General features: G+C 43.5%; 1 protein-coding gene across 1 annotated transcript in view; it reads left to right on the top strand.

Moving 5' to 3' along the window:
- Positions 1–21,351, top strand: part of LOC111949506 (BCAS3 microtubule associated cell migration factor-like) — a 220,612-nt gene that overhangs the window by 97,506 nt on the left and 101,755 nt on the right. Inside the window, 1 exon segment of the mRNA XM_070433866.1 lies at positions 13,620–13,770. Within this exon segment, the coding sequence (XP_070289967.1) occupies positions 13,620–13,770 (151 nt within the window).

Raw genomic sequence — 21,351 nt, 5'->3', positions numbered from 1 at the left:
ACTCACATCTATAGCCATGAAATGCATTGAAGGCTCACTTCGCCATCATCCCAGACACCCTGGACCCACTCTATTCACACCTATGTGAGAATGCTATTCATTGACTACAACTCAGTGTTCAACACCATAGTACCCTCAAAGCTCATCACTAAGCTAAGGTTCCTGGGACTGAACACCTCCCTCTGCAACTGGATCCTGGACTTCCTGACGGGCCGCCCCCAGGTGGTAGGGGTAGGTAACAACACATCTGCCACACTGATTCTCAACATTGAAGCCCCACAGGGGTGCGTGCTCAGTCTCCTCCTGTACTCCCTGTTTACTCATGACTGCGTGGAAAGGCACGACTCCAACACCGTCATCAAGTTTGCCGATGACACAACAGAGGTAGGCCTGATCACCGACAACAATGAAACAGCCTATAGGGAGGAGGTCAGAGACCTGGCCTTGTGGTGCCGGGACAACATCCGCTCCCTCAACGTGATCAAGACAAAGGAGATGATTGTGAACTATAGGGAAAAGGGCCGAGCACGCTCCCATTTTCATCGACGGGGCTGCAGTGGAGCAGGTTAAGAGCTTCAAGTTCCTTGGTGTCCACATCACCAACAAACTATAATGGTCCAAACACACTAAGGCAGTCATGAATAGGGCACGAGAAAGCCTATTCCCCCTCTACTACCGGGCACGGCAAGCGGTACCGGAGCGCCACGTCTAGGTCCAAAAGGCTTCTTAACAGCTTCTACCCCCAAGCCATAAGACTCCTGAACAGCTAATGAAAGGGCTACCCAGACCCCTCTTTTACGCTGCTGCTACTCTGTTTATTATCTATGCATAGTGACTTTAACTCCACCTACATGTACATATTACCGCGACTAACCGGTGCCCCCGCACATTGACACTGTACCGGTGCCCCCTGTATATAACCTCGCTATTGTTATTTTACTGCTGCTGTATAATTATTTGTTACTTTTATTTTACATTTTTTACTTATCTATTTTTTACACTTATTTTCTTAAAGCATTGTTGGTTAAGGGCTTGTAAGTAAGCAAACTTGTACTCCGTCTGTAGCCATGTTATTTTATACTCCTTATATACAGACAGTATAGCCATGTTATTTTATACTCCTTATATACAGACAGTATAGCCATGTTATTTTATACTCCTTATATACAGACAGTATAGCCATGTTATTTTTACTCGTTATTTTAATTTGTTATTCACTGTGTGTTCCTTGTGTCACTATTTATATATATATTTTTATGTATCTTATATTTAACTCTGCATTGTTGGAAATGGACCCGTAAGTAAGCATTTCACAGTTAGTCATCAACTGTTGTCTACAAAGCATGTTACAAATAAAATTTGATTTGATATCTTACCGGTTTGTAATCATAACTGAAAATCATAACTTCCCTTTTAAGTTATTGTATCATGTAATGTTCCTATTATATATGTATTTGACATTGAATGGAAAAACTTCTGACTTCCAGGCTGCATCACATCCGGCCGTGATTGGAGTCCCATAAGGTGGCGCACGATTGGCTCAGCGTTGTCCGGGTTTGGCCGGGTTAGGCCGTCATTGTAAATTAGAATTTGTTCTTAACTGACTTGCCTAGTTTAATAAATAAAGGTTAAATTAGAAAACAAAAAACAAACTTGCAGTACATATTCCATGGGCTCTCTCAGCGTGTAGTACCGGTGTCATCCTCTGTATGGTGCTGTGTTCTCAGAGTTACTCTAGGCAGAAAGCTGGCCTGGCTCTGTAGTGCCAGTCAGTCCCTATTCCACTCCACTGAGAGAGCGAGGAGAAGACGTGTAAAGCTTGACTGGCGCAGCATAGTTTTGCATTGATAGGAATCTAGCCCAACAGAAACAGAAAGGGCTGGGACGGCTCTGTAATTCCTCCTGCCTTCCTTTTTATGAATGGTCACTTCCTTTCCACTGAAAAACATTCCCCTCATGAGTTCCACTTTAAATTCACAGTATGTAGGGTAGTTTGGTAATTGTGTTTTGGGTTTAACCCAAACTGAATGTTTTGTAACACCAGCCTAGCAAAAATTTATTTTTTCTCACATTTTTCCCTGTGTAAATATTTGACTTATTGTAGTATTGTTAAAAGAGTAGAAATCCGTAATGAATGCATTATTTTGCTTTAGTCCAATTTAGTCTCAGATGTAATACACTGGGTGAAACTGAAGAGGCCCTAAAGGAAGATTTATGTTTTGTTGCCATAAATGTACATATGTCCCCTAGACCCCTAGGTTGTCTGAATACGTTCACAGTAGGTGTTCTTTTATGATTCTGGTGTCTCACTGGGACCAAAATGTATGTTCCTGAAATTAAAACGGGGAGCTTTGAAAATATTAGTAAAATGTTTTTGTTTCTCAAATTATCACACTTATTATCACACTGGGTTAAGAAATATCACAGTTGGAGAGAAACCATTTCCTCTGAAAATTACAAATCCCAAAATACTCATGAAACATTTAACCACAATTTACATTCATCTACAATTTAGGATGTGCAAGTGGAAATTCTCTCTCCCCAAAAAATAAAAGAAATAAAAGTGTGAAGTACGGTATAAGCTTGTACATATAGTTTTAGTATTATTTTGAATGTGTGTCTTGTGGCATTCAGGCCAGGGCTGTACTGTAGTTGTGTGTTTTTCCTCCTCGTGGTTCGAGGCCCAGTCGGCTGCTGACTTCTGCTTGAGTCAATAACGGTGATCTCAGAGTAAAACCACACAGCAATCGAACAAGACATTTACTCAAATTTGTGCTCTCTATATTTTATGGATCCAAAAAGTTGAAGGAATATGTATCTGTGTCAGTGGTTGGTTGACTCCACTGTGGGGACTCATTTTTATGTAACTCTTAATAGCTCAGTCTCTGTCCACTATACCCATTATCATTGGGATTTCACTGCCACTCATAGTTATTGGATTTTCTAAATGACAATGTTAAAATAAAGGAACTCAGTTTCACTGTTCTACATGGGTTGAGAGAATTCTTGTGACTTCAACCGGTAGTGCTCCACATAGGCCACTCTGTGTTTCTCAATAGAACAGCTTTTACTTTTACAACGTGTTACCTTGTCTCGTTACACTGGGTTACTTCATAGAAAGACAGGCCTCCATTATAGTTACCAAGCCCCCAGTGTGTTTCTCACTCCCTCTATTGTAGCCTGAGTGGGAGTTGCTCTAGCTAACTGTTGGTTGAACCTCTGTTGTGATGATGTGGAACTGTAGCCAACTGTCTTTAACTCTGACTAGCTTTGGTGTGGCTTAGTATTGGGAAGCCCCTGTATTCTGCTGTGTGTTGTCCTCCTCTGGTAAACCCGTCTGCTGTCTCTGTATAGGGCAGCGAAGGCTCAGGGTTCGGCTGACACGCGTAGCCTGCCATAGTTTAACCGTGGTGAGGAAATTAATTAGTGACTTTTCTCATGACCTGAGTCAGAGCGCCAACAGAGCGCCAACAGAGCGCCAAGCAGCCTTGCTACTGTACCACCAGTTACACTGGAACACAGGCCACTAAGGCAACAATAATATATCACCCTTATACATTTAGAGCTTGAATGAAAAGTGAACAAATTAAGTTATGTGTCATTATATAGGATGTATTTGTTTTATGAGAAGGATATAGATGGTGGTTTCTGTAGCCTATTGTCATAAACATAGATACAGTATTTGTTTAAAATTGCTGTCTTTTTTTATTGTGCATATGCAATTATTGTAATAAAATAAGTTATTTATCTTATGTGTTTTGGAAAAGTGTAAATTGTTAATATATTTTAATGTGTTTAACTGCATTGTCTGTTTGGGATTTTTAAAATGGGATTTTTAAAATGTAATTCTCTTGATTTAGAGACTGCTGAATTGTGCCAGTTAAATCTAGATGAAAGTGCTCTTGAGGTTGCTACCAGTTATTTAAATGTAACCACCATTGTTATTGGACGATAATCATAAAGTTACTATGTTCCATTTCGATCGAGGATATTTTTAAGACTGGAATGATTTACCAAATACATTTGTAAATAGTTACAAAAATASCASTCTTTACTTTGGGCTGTGTTTGGAAGCTGAACAGGGAACTGTGGGCCTCTAAAGATGTTGATTAATTAGCTAGCTGTAGAACATGTGGTTGAACAGTGGTAACTTTGATTAAAGGAAGCATGGTCTTGCCAGTCGTGTGTAAGACATTGTGGGCTGATTAGGAAGGGGATAGCTAGGTTTTTTTTACATTAGAAACTTAGTTACCTGAACAACCAGTACATTTGCACTTACATCAAAATATCACCATATAAAGATTGTTGATGGTACATACTGCTTATTGAGGCACTCATGCACCCTTCCTCATCCCTCTCTCTCTGTCTCTCTCGTTGTCTCTGGTCTTGACTGTTTCCTCTCCTGCTGGCTGAGGGGTCATGTGGGAGCATCTGCCAGGCCAACCGGTCCTGTTTCGTTCCTCTCCTCTCCATCTGGGGGGTGGGGGGGGGGTGTGTACCACCGCTCTGTTTACAATCACACACACTGACACGCACACACCATTTTAGTACTAGCTTTTTCAGTTCCCCTGTTAGCAGTGCTGCAGGATGCCGTTGGTAGTTAAGTGACTTCTGAGCTGTACGTATGTTTGAGAGGTTTTTTCTGATGCTGAGCTGTGCTGAGCTGTGTAGACCTGGCTGCTTACCTCTGAACTACATGGACATGATCACATTATTGCSTGCCTGGTCCTGCTGATCACAGACATGCTGTGGAGGGCCCATTGATCAGCCTTGTAGATAGGCATTCACATCCAGACCCTCTACCATGGCTCTATTGTTCTCTCCATCTCTCCTTCCATCACTCTCTCATATAGCTTTCTCTCTTGCGTTATCTCTAACTCTCTAAAAAATACTCCTCTCTGTCACCATATCAACCATCTGAGGCATTGTAAATACTGACGTGCTGACATGTACTGCTGTAAACTAATATATCTGATTGCGGTGTGTGTGTTTGGTTGTTGGGGCTAGTGAACTAGGTTGTCCGTTTGTATGCTCTTTGACACATCAATAAAGTGGGCCTACATGTGGGAAATGTAGGGTTTGCATTTGGACACATGAGAAATTTCAGTAAAGTTTGCTACCAACTATATTTTTTATAAACAGTCCCCTGAGTGTCCCAAATGACGTCTCCGAAAACAAACCCCCATCATGGGTYGTTTGGGGAAAAGCCATTTTCACACAGGCTGGCTTGACCTCCCCTCAGCTAAACAGCAGCCTTAATATAGCAGGCAGGCGGGGAAACTGAGGAGAAGAGAGTGGTGATGGGAGATGCCTTGGCCCTGCTCCGGCACGCCATCTTTACCTGCGACTCAGTCCGATGGCTTTTCCACAAATGTCTTGTGATACCTTGGGAAAAGAGTAAATCTTGTGATGTTTTTTTTCTTTGCAGCATATAAGGGTTCTTTTAATTTGTTTTCACTTTGTCCACTGGGATCCCCTTTTTGTCTGGCACTTTCTAGCTCTCTCACTCTCTCACTCACAAAAAAAAATATATATATATATATATAAGGGCTTTAGTGGCATTGGAAACATATGTTAACATTGCCAAAGCAAGTGAAGCTTCAAATGTAATATATGTAAATAGTTAAAGTACAAAAATACACATGTGGGTTGTATTTACAATGGTGTTTGTTCTTCACTGGTTGCCCTCACTGGTTGCCTGTGGCAACAGGTCACAACTCTTGGTGCTGTGATGGCACACTGTGGTATTTCACCCAATAGAAATGGGAGTTTCTCAAAATTGGGTTTGTTTTTTAATTCTTTGTGGATCTGTGTAATCTGAGGGAAATACGTGTCTCTAATGTGATTATACATTTTGCAGGAGGTTAGGAAGTGCAGCTCATCCTGAGGGGGAAACTCACCAAATKAGTTTCCCCCTCATTTTGTGGGCAGTGTGCACAAAGCCTGTCTTCTCTTGAGAGCCAGGTCTGCCTATGGCAGCCTGTCTCAATAGCAAGGCTATGCTGACTGAGTCTGTACATAGTCAAAGCTTTCCTTAAGTTTGGGTCAGTCACAGTGGTCAGGTATTCTGCCACTGTGTACTCTCTGTTTAATGTAGCATTCTAGCTTGCTCAGTTTTTTTCTAAATTCTTTCCAATGTGTCAAGTAATTATATTTTTGTTTTCTCATGATTTGGTTGGGTCTAATTGTGTTGCTGTCCTGGGACTGTGGGGTCTGTTTGGGTTTGTGAACAGAGCCCCAGGACCAGCTTGCTTAGGGGACTCTCCAGGTTCATCTCTGTAAGTGATGGCTTTGTTATGGAAGATTTGGGAATCGCTTCCTTGTAGGCAGTTGTAGAATCTAACAGCTCTTTTCTGGATTTTGAAAATTAGCTGGTGTCGGCCTAATTCTGCTCTGCATGCATTATTTGATGTTTTACGTTGTACACTGATGATATTTTTGCAGAATTCTGCATGCAGTCTCCATTTGGTCCCATTTTTGGTGAATTCCTGGTTGGTGAGCGGACCCCAGACCTCACAACCATAAAAGGCAATGGGTTCAATAACTGATTCAAGTATTTTTAGCCTGATCCTAATTGGTATGTCGAATTTAATGTTCCTTTTGATGGCATACAAGGCCCTTCTTGCCTTGTCTCTCAGATCGTTCACAGCTTTGTGGAAGTTACCTGTGGCGCTGATGTTTAGGCCGAAGTATGTATCGTTTTTTGTGTGCTCTAGGGCAACGGTGTCTAGATGGAATTTGTATTTTTGGTCCTGGCAACTGGACCGTTTTTGGAACACTATTATTTTTGTCTTACTGAGATTTACTGTCAGGGCCCAGGTCTGGCAGAATATATAGGTGCTGCTGTAGGCCCTCCTTGGTTGGTGACAGAAGCACCAGATCATCAGCAAACAGTAGACATTTGACTTCAGATTCTAGTAGGGTGAGGCCGGGTGCTGCAGACTGTGCTAGTGCCCTTGCCAATTTGTTGATATATATGTTGAAGATGGTGGGGCTTAAACTGCATCCCTGTCTCAGCCCACGACCCTGTGAAAATAATTGTGTGTTTTTTGCCAATTTTAACCGCACACTTGTTGTTTGTGTACATGGATTTTATACTGTTGGATGTTTTTCCCCCAACACCACTTTCCAGCAATTTGTATAGCCGACCCTCATGCCAAATTGAGTCAAAAACTTTTTTGAAATCAACAAAGCATGAGAAGACTTTGCCTTTGTTTTGTTTGTTTGTTTGTTTGTCTGTCAATTAGGGTGTGCAGGGTGAATACGTGGTCTGTCGTACGGTAATTTGGTAAAAAGTCAATTTGACATTTGCTCAGTACATTGTTTTCACTGAGGAAATGTACGAGTCTGCTGTTAATCATAGTTCAGAGGATTTTCCCAAGGTTGCTGTTGATGCCTGTCCCACGGTAGTTATTGAGGTCAAATTTRTCTCCACTTTTGTGGATTGGGGTGATCGGTCCTCCAAATATTGCGGAGGATGCCAGAGCTGAGGATGAGGTTAAAGAGTTTAGCCAATTGGAATTTGTGGTCTGTATATTTTATCATTTCATTGAGGATACCATCAACACCACAAGTCTTTTTGGGTTGGAGGGTTTGTATTTTGTCCTGTAGTTCATTCAATGTAATTGGAGAGTCCAAGTGTGTTCTGGTAGTCTTTAATAGTTGATTCTAAGATTTGTATTTGATCATGTATGTTTTTGCTGTTTGTTCTTTTTTTATAGGTCCAAAAAGATTGGAGAAGTGCTTTACCTATACATCTCTGTTTTAGATAGATAACTCTTCGTGTTGTTTGTTTAGAGTTTTCCAATTTTCTCAGAAGAGGTTAGATTCTATGGATTCTTTAATTACATTGAACTGATTTCTGACGTGCTATTCCTTATTTTTTCTGTATTGTTTTAGTGATTCACCATAGTGAAGGCGTAGGCTCAGGTTTTCTGGGTCTCTGTTTTTGGTTGGATAGGTTTCTGAATTTCTTTCTTTTTGCATTCTTCATCAAACCATTTGTCGTTGTTGTTAATTTTCTTCTGTTTTCTGTTTTAAATGTTTAGATTTGATAGGGAAGCTGAGAGGTCAAATATACTGTTTAGGTTTTCTACTGCCAAGTTTACACCTTCATTATTACAGTGAAACGTTTCATCCAGGAAGTTGTCTAAAAGGGATTGAATTTGTTGTTGCCTAATTGTTTTTTGGTAGGTTTCCACACTACTTTCCTTCCATCTATAGCTTTTCCTAATATTATTCAGTTCYTTTGGCTTTGATGCCTCATGATTTGAGTATTGCTCTGTTCAAGTAGACTGTGATTTTGCTGTGGTCTGATAGGTGTGTCAGTGGGCTGACTGTAAACGCTCTGAGAGAATCTGGGTTGAGGTCAGTGATAAAGTAGTCTACAGTACTACTGCCAAGAGATGAGCTATAGGTGTACCTACCATAGGAGTCCCCTCAAAGCCTACCATTGACTATGTACATACCCAGCATTCGACAGAGCTGCAGGAGTTGTGTCTAGGGGGGCATATGGGGGAGGGAATGCTTTCACCTCCAGGTAGTTGTTTGTCCCCCTGTGTGCTGAGGGTGTCAGGTTCTTGTCCAGTTCTCGTATTTAGGTCGCCACAGACTAGTACATGTCCCTGGGCCTGGAAATGATTGATTTCCCCCTCCAGGATGGAGAAGCTGTCTTCATTAAAGTATGGGGATTCTAGTGGGGGGATATAGGTAGCACACAGGAGGAATTTTTTTCTCTGTTGAGAATTTCCTTTTGAATTTCCAGCCGAATGTAAAATGTTCCTGTTTTGATTAATTTAATAGAGTGAGTTAGGTCTGCCCTATACCAAATGAGCATACCCCCTGAGTCCCTTTCCTGTTTCACACCTCGTAGTTTGGTGGATAGGACTACCAGCTCTCTTTAACCTAGGGCAACCAGTGGGTCCATCTCCATAGGTCTGGTCTGAGGGGGCCTAAATGGGGTGTGGGCATGGTTGACTTGGGGGGGTGTAGATTGGTTGGGTTGTGGATGTGTCTGGTGGTGCTGTGGTCTGGATGTAGGTCCTCTCGGCGTGGTCCTCCATGTGTAGGTCCGGGGGGGTGGGTGGGTCCCGCAGGTCTGGGAGAGTGTCTCGCTGGTCTGGGCGGGGTGTCTATTGATCTGTAGTTCCTGTGTGAGGTGTTGAGGCTGAGGGCAAGTTCCTTTAGGTTCCGGACGAAGGTGGGCACTGCTGCCTTGTATAGGTGGACCTGGTCGTAAAGGCTGTCCAGGGTGAAGTGGTGGGCCAGATAGACATTTGGTTTTGTGTCTTTCTCTCTCTCTCTCTCTCTCTCCTCGCTCTCCTCTCTCTCTCGCGCTCTCTCTCTCTCTCCTCTCTCTCTCTCCTCGCTCTCTCTCTCCTCTCTCTCTCTCTCTCTCTCTCTCTCTCTCTCTCTCTCTCTCTCTCTCTCTCTCTCTCGCGCTCTCTCTCGCGCGCTCTCTCTCTCCTCTCTCTCTCTTTTCTCTCTCTCTCTTCTCTCTCTTTTCTCTCTCTCCTCTCTCTCCTCTCTCTCCTCTCTCTCCTCTCTCTCTCTCTCTCTCTCTCTCTCTCTCTCTCTCTCTCTCTCTCTCTCTCTCTCTCTCTCTCTCTCAGTTGAAGGGGCTTTACTGGCATGGCATGTTGGCATATGTTTACATTGCCAAGGCAAGTGAAATAGATAATAAACAATACAAAATTAACAGTAAACATTACACTCACAAGAGTTCCAAAAGAATAAAGACATTTCAAATGTCATATGTCTATATACAGAAGTGTTGTAACAATGTGCAAATGGTTAAAGTCTCTCTCTCTCTCTCTCTCTCTCTCTCTCTCTCTTCCACTCCTCTCTCTCTCTTTTTCTCTCTTCCCTGGAAGTGAGTATTTTAATAATAATAGTTTGGGGAATTGCGATCGCAGGGCTGGTTTGGCATGACAGCGAAACTTCAGCTCAGCAGAGTAGCTAAAGTTCCTTTCTCCTCTTATACCCCCTCATTTCCTTCACCTTAATCCCTACTTCATGTGCCCCCACCCCTCCCTCTCTCCCTCCCTCCTTCTCTCTTCACTATAACATGTCTGGGAAACTTGGACAAGCAAGAAAGGCATGAATGGATGAAACGGTATACACTGAATGTACAAAACATTTGGAATATCTTCCTAATATGGAGTTGCAGCCCCTTTTGCTTTCACAACAGCCTCAATTAGTCGGTGCATGGACTCTACAAGGTGTCAAAAGCGTTCCACAGGGATGCTGGCCCATGTTGACTCCAATGCTTCCCACAGTTGTGCCAAGTTGGCTGAATGTACTTTGGGTGGTGAACCATTCTTGATACACACTGGAAACTGTTGAGCGTGAAAAACCCAGCAGTGTTGCAGTTCTTGACACACTCAAACTGGTGCGCCTGGCTCATACTACCATACCCTGTTCAAAGGGACTTATATCTTTTGTCTTGCCCATTCAACCTTTCACATTCACAATCCATGTCGCAAGCCTTAAACATCCTTCTTTAACCTGTCTTCTCCCCTTCATCTACACTGATTAAAGTGGATTTAACATGTGTCATCAATAAGTGATCAGAGCTTTCACCTGGATTCACCTGGTCAGTCTGCCATGGATAGAGCAGGTGTTCCTAATGTTTTGTTCACTCAGTGTACATCAGTATTCCCTAGCTTTGCATCCGCTGCTTGCTTTCTTTCTGTCTGTCTCGCTCTACTTCTCTCGTTCTACTTCTCTCTCTCTCTACCTTTCTCTATACGTACCTCTCTCTCTCTACCAGAGTGCTCCTCTTTACCTTACTTGCTTTTTCACGGCCAAGTCCCAAGTCCACGTGCAAACAAAACACAATTCAAATTCAACATGAAAATATTTGTCAACAGCTGCAAAGTCTAGACACTTTTTTTTCTTCTCGGAAACGGCCGAGCTCATTTCTTGTGTGCATCGGATGCAAATCGGGCAGCAAAAGCGAGATATCCATGACCGGGCTGAGAGGGAAACCGAGAGACGGAGAGACGCTGTTTAGATGAGGATGCAAATTGGTTCGGAGCAGAAGGGAGTGAGGGAGGGATGTAGAGAAGGATGAAGGGATGGAGATGGAGGGATAGAGGTAGAGAGAGTGAGGGATGTAGAAAAGAACGGAGGGAAAGAGGTAGAGATGGAGGGATGGATGGATGGGATAGGGGGAGCAAAGTTTAGGATCAAGGGAAATGGAGGGAGGGATGGAGAGATCAGGCTGGGTCAGGTGACATGCTGACCTCTGGCGGGAGCCTTGGCTGGACTGGGCCGGGTGGATTTGCATTGATGGATCTTCTTTCCATGGGGCTGTCATGTATCAGTGCTCAGGCACATCACGCCCCAGTCATTAATCAAATCATGGCCCCATCTCGCTCCCTCGCTAGGCTAGCTATCTCTCTGCCAGACACTCTCCTCTCTCTCCCCCTCAGACAAGCAGATATCCAGGATGTGTTGAGGATATCGTCTTCTGCCCATGCATGGTTTTCACCACTTTCCATTCATCCCTGTCCTCTCCTCACTGACTGGCCTCTGAAGAGTTTGGCCTCTTAGATCCTTGGATTGAATAACGGAGGGGGGATATGTGAGGGGGCGGGTGTAGTGGTCCAGTTAACAGCCACGGTAGCTCCACCAAAGTCAACTACACCTGTTCCTCTTTGGTTTGTCAGGGGTGAGGGGGTTAATGTGGTGCACGCAGACACAGAGAGAGAGAGAACGATTGAGAGAGGGAGAGGGGGGAGAGAGACAGAGAGAAGAAAAAGATTTGGAAAGAGAGAGCGGCAGGTTGAAGTGTCCTGTTGGAAGGATGCTAAATTCATTAAGATTTTTTTCTTCCTCCTCTCCTACATTTAGGCCAGCTGTAGCACCATTATGGCTTTACAGGCTGCTTCCTGTTCAAATTCCTCTTATGTTTTCCTGCTCTTCCACACAAAAGGTGGCTGCGCTGGGGGTGTAGTGCTTTTGAAATGTGAAGGGCCCTTGAGAGCCCAGGGCCACTGTTTCTCTCTGTCGGGTTGGAGAGACGGAGAGGCTCCGAGGCCAAGCGGGAAGGAGGGCTGCATTCCAAATGGTACCTTTTTCCCTACATAGTGCGCTACCTTTGACCAGAGCCCTATGAGCCCTGGTCAAAAGTAGTGCACTATATAGGGAATTGGGCTCCATTTGGGATACAAACAAAGTTTGTATAACGTCCTCCTCTCTGAAGGCCCTGCTGTTTTGTTGGGCCTCCACATCTAAATGGTCTCTTTTTGGATTAACACAAAGACATTATTTGGCCGCACTAATGAAACACAGAGAAACACTTTAATGATCTAAACCCCCCCCCCCTTCCTCACCCTGTCCCCCCTTCCTCCTCCTCTCCCCATCACTGCTTTGATTCCAATAATAATCACAACCCTCTCCTTCATTGTGTTGTTTTTGTAGCATGTTTTCTTTTGTCTCTTTGTCCCTGGGTTCCCCCCTTTTAAACTCGATGGCTGTCGCCTTTCAAATGCAACAATGGAGAAAGGAAAACATTCAGAGAAAGATCATTGAGTTTTGGTCCTGAAGGTTATACTGTTTTTCTGCGAGAGTACTTAAACTTGAATCTTTCTGAGGACACATATTGTATTGTAAAATACATCATAGTACATTCTAGGTTGAAGTGTATTGTGTCGTGATGGAGAGTAGAGCTTATGTTGAAATTGGTAAATCCTGTTTCCCATGTTGTCTTTAATGAATGAGTTATTTATATTGAACAGGTTATTGTGATTTAGAAATTATATGGAATTAATGTTGAGGGCTATGATCAGGTCAACCATCATGCGAAGAGTTTACCGCTCTCCTCCGATGACCTGCATATTTAATTAAGCTCTTCATATTATATTCACTGTACAACTTCCAAGGGATATATTCCATAGATCATGAAATAGTGTCTCATCAAATAGTTCTAACTTGCTGAAACCAGGTATGATGTGGTGGACATAAGAAGCTGCCGTTGGTTTTCACTGTAAAAACGTCTCGTGATATTTAACGTACACGCAATAGATGTTGAACTCCTAGAAGTGACCTGACTTTGACTTACTGCTGCTGTTTTACATGCAACAGTTGTACTCATAGGAATGAATGGATTCTACATTACTGCTTTGGTATTTACAATTAGTGCTTAAATGTAATGTATTTGCACAGTTAGAGAAAGGGGCACATTCTCTAAGTCTACTAAGCCTGCAGTGAGCAAACATCTTTGTGTGTGTGAGTGCATGTTTGTGTGTTCATGCCATACTCAAACATCATGCACCTCTCTGATGTAGCTCTTTAAGGCCATTCGATGTGGTGCCCTTTGACATGGCCTGATTGTGTTTAGCTTGGGCTCCACTCAGATGAGAGAGGTGTGTGTGTGCGACTCCTGTTGATTAGGTCTGATTAACTGACTGCTGGGTACTAGTGGCTCTGAGGCGCCGCATCTTGAGCTGGTTACCTCCAATCAGGGCCACGGCTCATCCAAGGCCTTGGACCCCAGGTATGCGTGTGTTCAAACGTTGATGAAACATAGGACTACATGAACTGTTGCATTGTTACTGTTGGACTTGGACTATAAAATAGGACTTGTATTACATATTTTCTCTCTCTTTGTGCAGCTAAACTCACCAGCCAGGAGTCGTACAACAACTTCACCAACAACAACATGGGTAACCCTCGTCTGTCCCCTCTGCCCAGCCTCACCATAGTGCTGCCCCTGGCACAGATCAAACAGCCCATGACCCTGGGCACCATGACCAAGCGCTCCGGGTGAGTCTTCCTGCCCTGCATCCAGCCATGTGTTGTTGTCACACTCTGTCCATCACACTCTGTCCATCACACTCTGTCCATCTAGCTATTCACTAGTATTAACCCGAAGTAGCCTTTACAACTCAGCCTGTCCTCCTTTGGTCACAGACAAAGCCATTGATCATGTTGAATTTTTAGTTTTTCATCTGTATTTGTTATGAACCCATTGGATTTGCGAGAAACATCCACATGATATTATATCCAGCCTGGTTTGGAATCTGTTGCCAKTCTGTCTCTATGTACAGCTACACTACAGTAAAGCTACATGTCTCTATGTAAACATTTACCAGTGAGTCTCTCTATCAGGCACTATCTGTGCGTGTCAGTGTGTCCTCTCCCTCTCCTCTCTCTTGGTCAGTCACGCTATGACTAAGTCTGTAGTTTTAAGAGGCGGTGAGTCAGAGGAGAGAGACTGCACCTTGTGAACTTCATTTACATACAGGTGGCATCACAATTATGGCTGGATTTTAATATTTTCATTTAAATGTMATTTTCCTGTCATGTTTGAATGGGACATGTTGTAATGATGGAAGCAGCAGGCTACTGGGGTTTCTTCCCAATGATATTAGATCACTTCAGTTCTGTATAAAGACACTAGAAATCTGAGACTGGTGGTTAGAAACACACCATCATTAGTTTGATTCATCTGCACGATTATTACAAGGGATTTGTTTTATGGTGAAAGGAAACCCTTTTTTTTGCGTGCCCTACTGAGCAAAACACAGTAGGTAGARAGGAGAGATTTGAGAGTATAACTGGCAGGTCATCCTTCTGGAGGAAACTCCTGAACTGGCTAGTTGATTATTATTTCTTTTTTTTCAGATCGGCTGCTTTAGTCTGTCTGTCTGTCTGTCTGTCTGTCTGTCTGTCTGTCTGTCTGTCTGTCTGTCTGTCTGTCTGTCTGTCTGCCTGTGCCAGCCAGCCAGTTTGCCAGTATCCTTTCACTCTCAAATTGACAAGCACAACCTTCTCACCAGGTCTCCTCTCTACTGTATCAATTCAAGTCAATACAATAGGACTGTATTAGTTGCCACAGCAAAGTCACAAAAAAATCTCAAGTACATTAAAGATAACTCCCATCTTTCCATTCGTCTGTCCGCTTCAGGAGAGAAGGCGTCAGGGCAGGCTAATGAAGCTAGACAGGCAGCTGTGCATCCCTCTCCTGCCCTGCACCAGACCCCCTGCATACATACATACATACACACACACTCACACACACACATACACACACACGTAGGCGGCATGTTGTGCCCATGAAGTGCGGGGTGATATCAAGTGTGTTCACGCAGACTTGCACAGGAGTATCTAGGCACCATCTGTTTGTTTGCGTAGCCGGCTGTGTGTGTGTGTGTGTGTGTAGTAAAAACATTACACTCAAAGAGTTCCAAAAGAATAAAAGACATTTCAAATGTCATATGTTCTATATACAGAAGTGTTGAACAATGTGCAAATGGTTAAAGTCTCTCTCTCTCTTCTCTCTCTCTCTCTCTCCTCTCTCTCTCTCTCTCTCTCTTCACTCCTCTCTCTCTCTTTTTCTCTCTTCCCTGGAAGTGAGTATTTAATAATAATAGTTTGGGGAATTGCGATCGCAGGGCTGGTTTGGCATGACAGCGAAACTTCAGCTCAGCAGAGTAGCTAAAGTTCCTTTCTCCTCTTATACCCCCTCATTTCCTTCACCTTAATCCCTACTTCATGTGCCCCCACCCCTCCCTCTCTCCCTCCCTCCTTCTCTCTTCACTATAACATGTCTGGGAAACTTGGACAAGCAAGAAAGGCATGAATGGATGAAACGGTATACACTGAATGTACAAAACATTTGGAATATCTTCCTAATATGGAGTTGCAGCCCCTTTTGCTTTCACAACAGCCCTCAATTAGTCGGTGCATGGACTCTACAAGGTGTCAAAAGCGTTCCACAGGGATGCTGGCCCATGTTGACTCCAATGCTTCCACAGTTGTGCCAAGTTGGCTGAATGTACTTTGGGTTGGTGAACCATTCTTGATACACACTGGAAACTGTTGAGCGTGAAAAACCCAGCAGTGTTGCAGTTCTTGACACACTCAAACTGGTGCGCCTGGCTCATACTACCATACCCTGTTCAAAGGGACTTATATCTTTTGTCTTGCCCATTCAACCTTTCACATTCACAATCCATGTCGCAAGCCTTAAACATCCTTTTCTTAACCTGTCTTCTCCCCTTCATCTACACTGATTTAAGTGGATTTAACATGTGTCATCAATAAGTGATCAGAGCTTTCACCTGGATTCACCTGGTCAGTCTGCCATGGATAGAGCAGGTGTTCCTAATGTTTTGTTCACTCAGTGTACATCAGTATTCCCTAGCTTTGCATCCGCTGCTTGCTTTCTTTCTGTCTGTCTCGCTCTACTTCTCTCGTTCTACTTCTCTCTCTCTCTACCTTTCTCTATACGTACCTCTCTCTCTCCCAGAGTGCTCCTCTTTACCTTACTTGCTTTTTCACGGCCAAGTCCCCAAGTCCACGTGCAAACAAAACACAATTCAATTCAACATGAAAATATTTTGTCAACAGCTGCAAAGTCTAGACACTTTTTTTCTTCTCGGAAAACGGCCGAGCTCATTTCTTGTGTGCATCGGATGCAAATCGGGCAGCAAAAGCGAGATATCCATGACCGGGCTGAAGAGGGAAACCGAGAGACGGAGAACCGCTGTTAGATGAGGATGCAAATTGGTTCGGAGCAGAAGGGAGTGAGGGGGATTGTAGAGAAGGATTGAAGGGATGGAGATGGAGGGATAGAGGTAGAGAGAGTGAGGATGTAGAAAAAGAACGGAGGGAAAGAGGTAGAGAATGGAGGGATGGATGGATGGGATAGGGGGAGCAAAGTTTAGGATCCAAGGGAAATGGAGGGAGGGATGGAGAGATCAGGCTGGGTCAGTGACATGCTGACCTCTGGCCGGGAGCCTTGGCTGGACTGGGCCGGTGGATTTGGCATTGATGGATCTTCTTTCCATGGGGCTGTCATGTATCAGTTGCTCAGGCACATCACGCCCCAGTCATTAATCAAAATCATGGGCCCATCTCGCTCCTCGCTAGGCTAGCGATCTCTCTGCCAGACACCTCCTGCCTCCTCTCTCTCCCCCTCAGACAAGCAGACATCCAAGATGTGTTTTAGATATCGTCTTCTGCCTGTGCGTGGTTTTCGCCACTTTTTCCCTGTCCTCTCCTCACTGACTGGCCTCTGATGAGTTGGGCCCTTGTAATAACGTTAGGGGGTGTAGCGGTCCAGTCAACAGTCCCAATAGCCACAATAGCTCCACCAAAGTCAACTACACCTGTTTCCTCTTTGGGTTGTCAAGGGTGAGGGGGTTAATGGTGTGCATGCAAGACACAGAGGGAAAGATTGAGATGGGAGAGAGACTTGAGAGAAAAGAAAAGAGAGACGGAGAGAGAGAGCGGCGGGTTGAAGTGTCTGCTGGAAGGATGCTAAATTCATTAAGATTTTTTCTTCCTCCTGTCCTACGTTTAGGCCAGCTGTAGCACCATTATGGCTTTACAGGCTTGTTCCTGTTCAAATTCCTCCCTTTTTTTCTCCTGCTCTCCACACAAAAGGTGGCTGCGTTGGGGGTGTAGTGCTTTTGAAAATGTGAAGGGCCTCGAGAGCCCAGGGCAACTGTCTCTCTCTCTCTTTCGGGTTGGAGAGACGGAGAGGCTTAGAGGCCAAGTGGGAAGGAGGGCTGCATTCCAAATGTACCTTTTTTCCCTACATAGTGCGCTACCTTTGACCAGAGCCTATGAGCCCTGGTCAAAAGTAGTGCACTATATAGGGAATTGGGCTCCATTTGGGATACAAACAAAGTTTTTATAACGTCCTCCTCTCTGAAGGCCTGCTGTTTTGGTGGGCCTCCACATCTAAATGGTCTCTTTTTGGATTAACACAAAACATTATTTGGCCGCACTAATGAAACACAGAGAAAACACTTTAATGATCTAAACCCCCCCCCCTTCCTCACCCTGTCCCCCCTTCCTCCTCCTCTCCCCATCCATGCTTTGATTCCAATAATAATCAACAACCTCTCCTTCATTTGTGTTGTTTTTGAGCAGATTTTCTTTTGTCTCTTTGTCCCTGGGTTCCCCCCTTTTAACATCGATGGCTGTCGCCTTTCAAATGCAACAATGGAGAAAGGAAAACATTCAGAGAAAGATCATTGAGTTTTGGTCCTGAAGGTTATACTGTTTTTCTGCGAGAGTACTTAAACTTGAATCTTTCTGAGGACACATATTGTATTGTAAAATACATCATAGTACATTCTAGGTTGAAGTGTATTTGTTCGTGATGGAGAGTAGAGCTTATGTTGAAATTGGTAAATCCTGTTTCCCATGTTGGTTTAATGAATGAGTTATTTATATTGAACAGGTTATTGTGATTTAGAAATTATAATGGAATTAATGTTGAGGGCTATGATCAGGTCAACCATCATGCGAAGAGTTTACGCTCTCCTCCGATTGACCTGCATATTTAATTAAGCTCTTCATATTATAATTCATGTACAACTTCAAGGGATATATTCCATAGATCATGAAATAGTGTCTCATCAAATAGTTCTAACTTGCTGAAACCAGGTATGATGTGGTGGACATAAGAAGCTGCCGTTGGTTTTCACTGTAAAAAACGTTCTCGTGATATTTAACTTACACGCAATAGATGTTGAACTCCTAGAAGTGACCTGACTTTGACTTACTGCTGCTGTTTTTACATGCAACAGTTGTACTCATAGGAATGAATGGATTCTACATTACTGCTTTGGTATTTACAAATTAGTGCTTAAATGTAATGTATTTGCACAGTTAGAGAAAGGGGCACATTTCTCTAAGTCTACTAAGCCTGCAGTGAGCAAAACTCTTTGTGTGTGTGAGTGCATGTTTGTGTGTTCATGCCAATACTCAAACATCATGCAACCTCTCTGTATGTAGCTCTTTAAGGCCATTCGATGTGGTGCCCTTTGACATGGCCTGATTGTGTTTAGCTTGGGCTCCACTCAGATGAGAGAGGTGTGTGTGTGCGACTCCTGTTGATTTAGGTCTGATTAACTGACTGCTGCGGTACTAGTGGCTCTGAGGCGCCGCATCTTGAGCTGGTTACCTCCAATCAGGGCCACGGCTCATCCAAGGCCTTGGACCCCAGGTATGCGTGTGTTCAAACGTTGATGAAACAAGGACTACCATGAACTGTTGCATTGTTACTGTTGGACTTGGACTATTAAAATAGGACTTGTATTACATATTTTCTCTCTCTCTTTGTGCAGCTAAACTCACCAGCCAGGAGTCGTACAACAACTTCACCAACAAACAACATGGGTAACCCTCGTCTGTCCCCTCTGCCCAGCCTCACCATAGTGCTGCCCCTGGCACAAGATCAAACAGCCATGACCCTGGGCACCATGACCAAGCGCTCCGGGTGAGTCTTCCTGCCCTGCAATCCAGCCATTGTGTTGTTGTCACACTCTGTCCATCACACTCTGTCCATCACACTCTTCCATCACAACTCTGTCCATCACACTCTGTCCATCTAGCTATTCACTAGTATTAACCCGAAGTATCAAATCAAATCAAAATCAAATTTTATTAGTCACATACACATGGTTAGCAGATGTTAAATGCGAGTGTAGCGAAATGCTTGTGCTTCTAGTTTCCGACAATGCAAGTAATAACAACAAGTAATCTAACCTAACAATTCCACAACTACTACCCTTATACACACAAGTGTAAAGGGATAAAGAATATGTACATAAAGATATATGAATGAGTGATGGTACAGAACGGCATAGGCAAGATGCAGTAGATGGTATAGAGTACGGTATATACATATGAGATGAGTACTGTAGGGTATGTAAACATAAAGTGGCATAGTTTAAAGTGGCTAGTGGTACATGATAACATAAAGATGGCAAGATGCAGTAGATGATATAGAGTACAGTATATACATATACATATGAGATGGGTAATGTAGGGTATGTAAACATTATATTAAGTGGCATTGTTTTAAAGTGGCTTAGTGGTACATTTTTACATAATTTTCCATCAATTCCCATTTTTAAAGTGGCTGGATTGAGTCAGTATGTTGGCAGTAGCCTTTACAACTCAGCCTGTTCCTCCTTTGGTCACAGACAAAGCCATTGATCATCGTTGAATTTTTAGTTTTTCATCTGTATTGTTATGAACCCATTGGAATTTGCGAAGAAACATCCACATGATATTATATCCAGCTGGTTTGGAATCTGTTGCCAGTCTGTCTCTATGTACAGCTACACTACAGTAAAGCTACATGTCTCTATGTAAACATTTTACCAGTGAGTCTCTTCATCAGGCAGTATCTGTGCGTGTCAGTGTGTCCTCTCCCTCTCCTCTCTCTTGGTCAGTCACGCTATGACTAAGTCTGTAGTTTTAAGAGGCGGTGAGTCAGAGGAAGAGAGACTGCACCTTGTTGAACTTCATTTACATACAGGTGGCATCACAATTATGGCTGGATTTTAATATTTTCATTTAAATGTAATTTTCCTGTCATGTTTGAATGGGACATGTTTGTAATGATGGAAAGCAGCAGGCTACTGGGGTTTCTTCCCAATGATATTTAGATCACTTCAGTTCTGTATAAAGACACTAGAAATCTGAGACTGGTGGTTAGAAACACACCATCATTAGTTTTGATCATCTGCAATGATTATTACAAGGGATTTGTTTTATGGTGAAAGGAAACTTTTTTTTTGCGTGCCCTACTGAGCAAAACACAGTAGGTAGAAAGGAGAGATTTGAGAGTATAACTGGCAGGTCATCCTTCTGGAGGAAACTCCTGAACTGGCTAGTTGATTATTATTTCTTTTTTTTCAGATCGGCTGCTTAGTCTGTCTGTCTGTCTGTCGTCTGTCTGTCTGTCTGTCTTCTGTCTGTCTGTCTGTCTGTCGCTGTCTGCCTGTGCCAGCCAGCCAGTTTGCCAGTATCCTTTCACTCTCAAATTGACAAGCACAACCTTCTCACGGTCTCTCCTCTCTACTGTATCAATTCAAGTCAAACAATAGGACTGTATTTAGTTGCCACAGCAAAGTCACAAAAAAATCTCAAGTACATTAAAGATAACTCCCATCTTTCCATCGTCTGTCCGCTTCAGGAGAGGAAGCGTCAGGGCAGGCTAATGAGCTAGACAGGCAGCTGTGCATCCCTCTCCTGCCCTGCACCAGACCCCCTGCATACATACATACATACACACACACTCACACACATACACACACACGTAGGCGGCATGTTGTGCCCATGAAGTGCTGGGGTGATATTCAAGTGTGTTCACGCAGACTTGCACAGGAGTATCTAGGCACCATCTGTTTGTTTGCGTAGCCGCTGGCTGTGTGTGTGTGTGTGTGTGTCGTGTGTGTGTCTTCTGGTGTGTGTGTGTGTGTGTGTGTGTGTGTGTGTGTGTGTGTGTGTGTGTGTGTGTTGTGTGTGTGTGTGTGTGGTGTGTGCAAACGGGCCATCCGGTAGCTGTATTTACCACCTGTGTGAGCAGATACCGTA

Source organism: Salvelinus sp. IW2-2015, linkage group LG22 (genome assembly GCF_002910315.2).
Source record: "Salvelinus sp. IW2-2015 linkage group LG22, ASM291031v2, whole genome shotgun sequence".
Lineage (NCBI taxonomy): Eukaryota > Metazoa > Chordata > Actinopteri > Salmoniformes > Salmonidae > Salvelinus > Salvelinus sp. IW2-2015.
The sequence above is the reverse complement of the archived record's forward strand: the minus strand, read 5'-3'. Positions and strand labels throughout refer to the sequence as shown.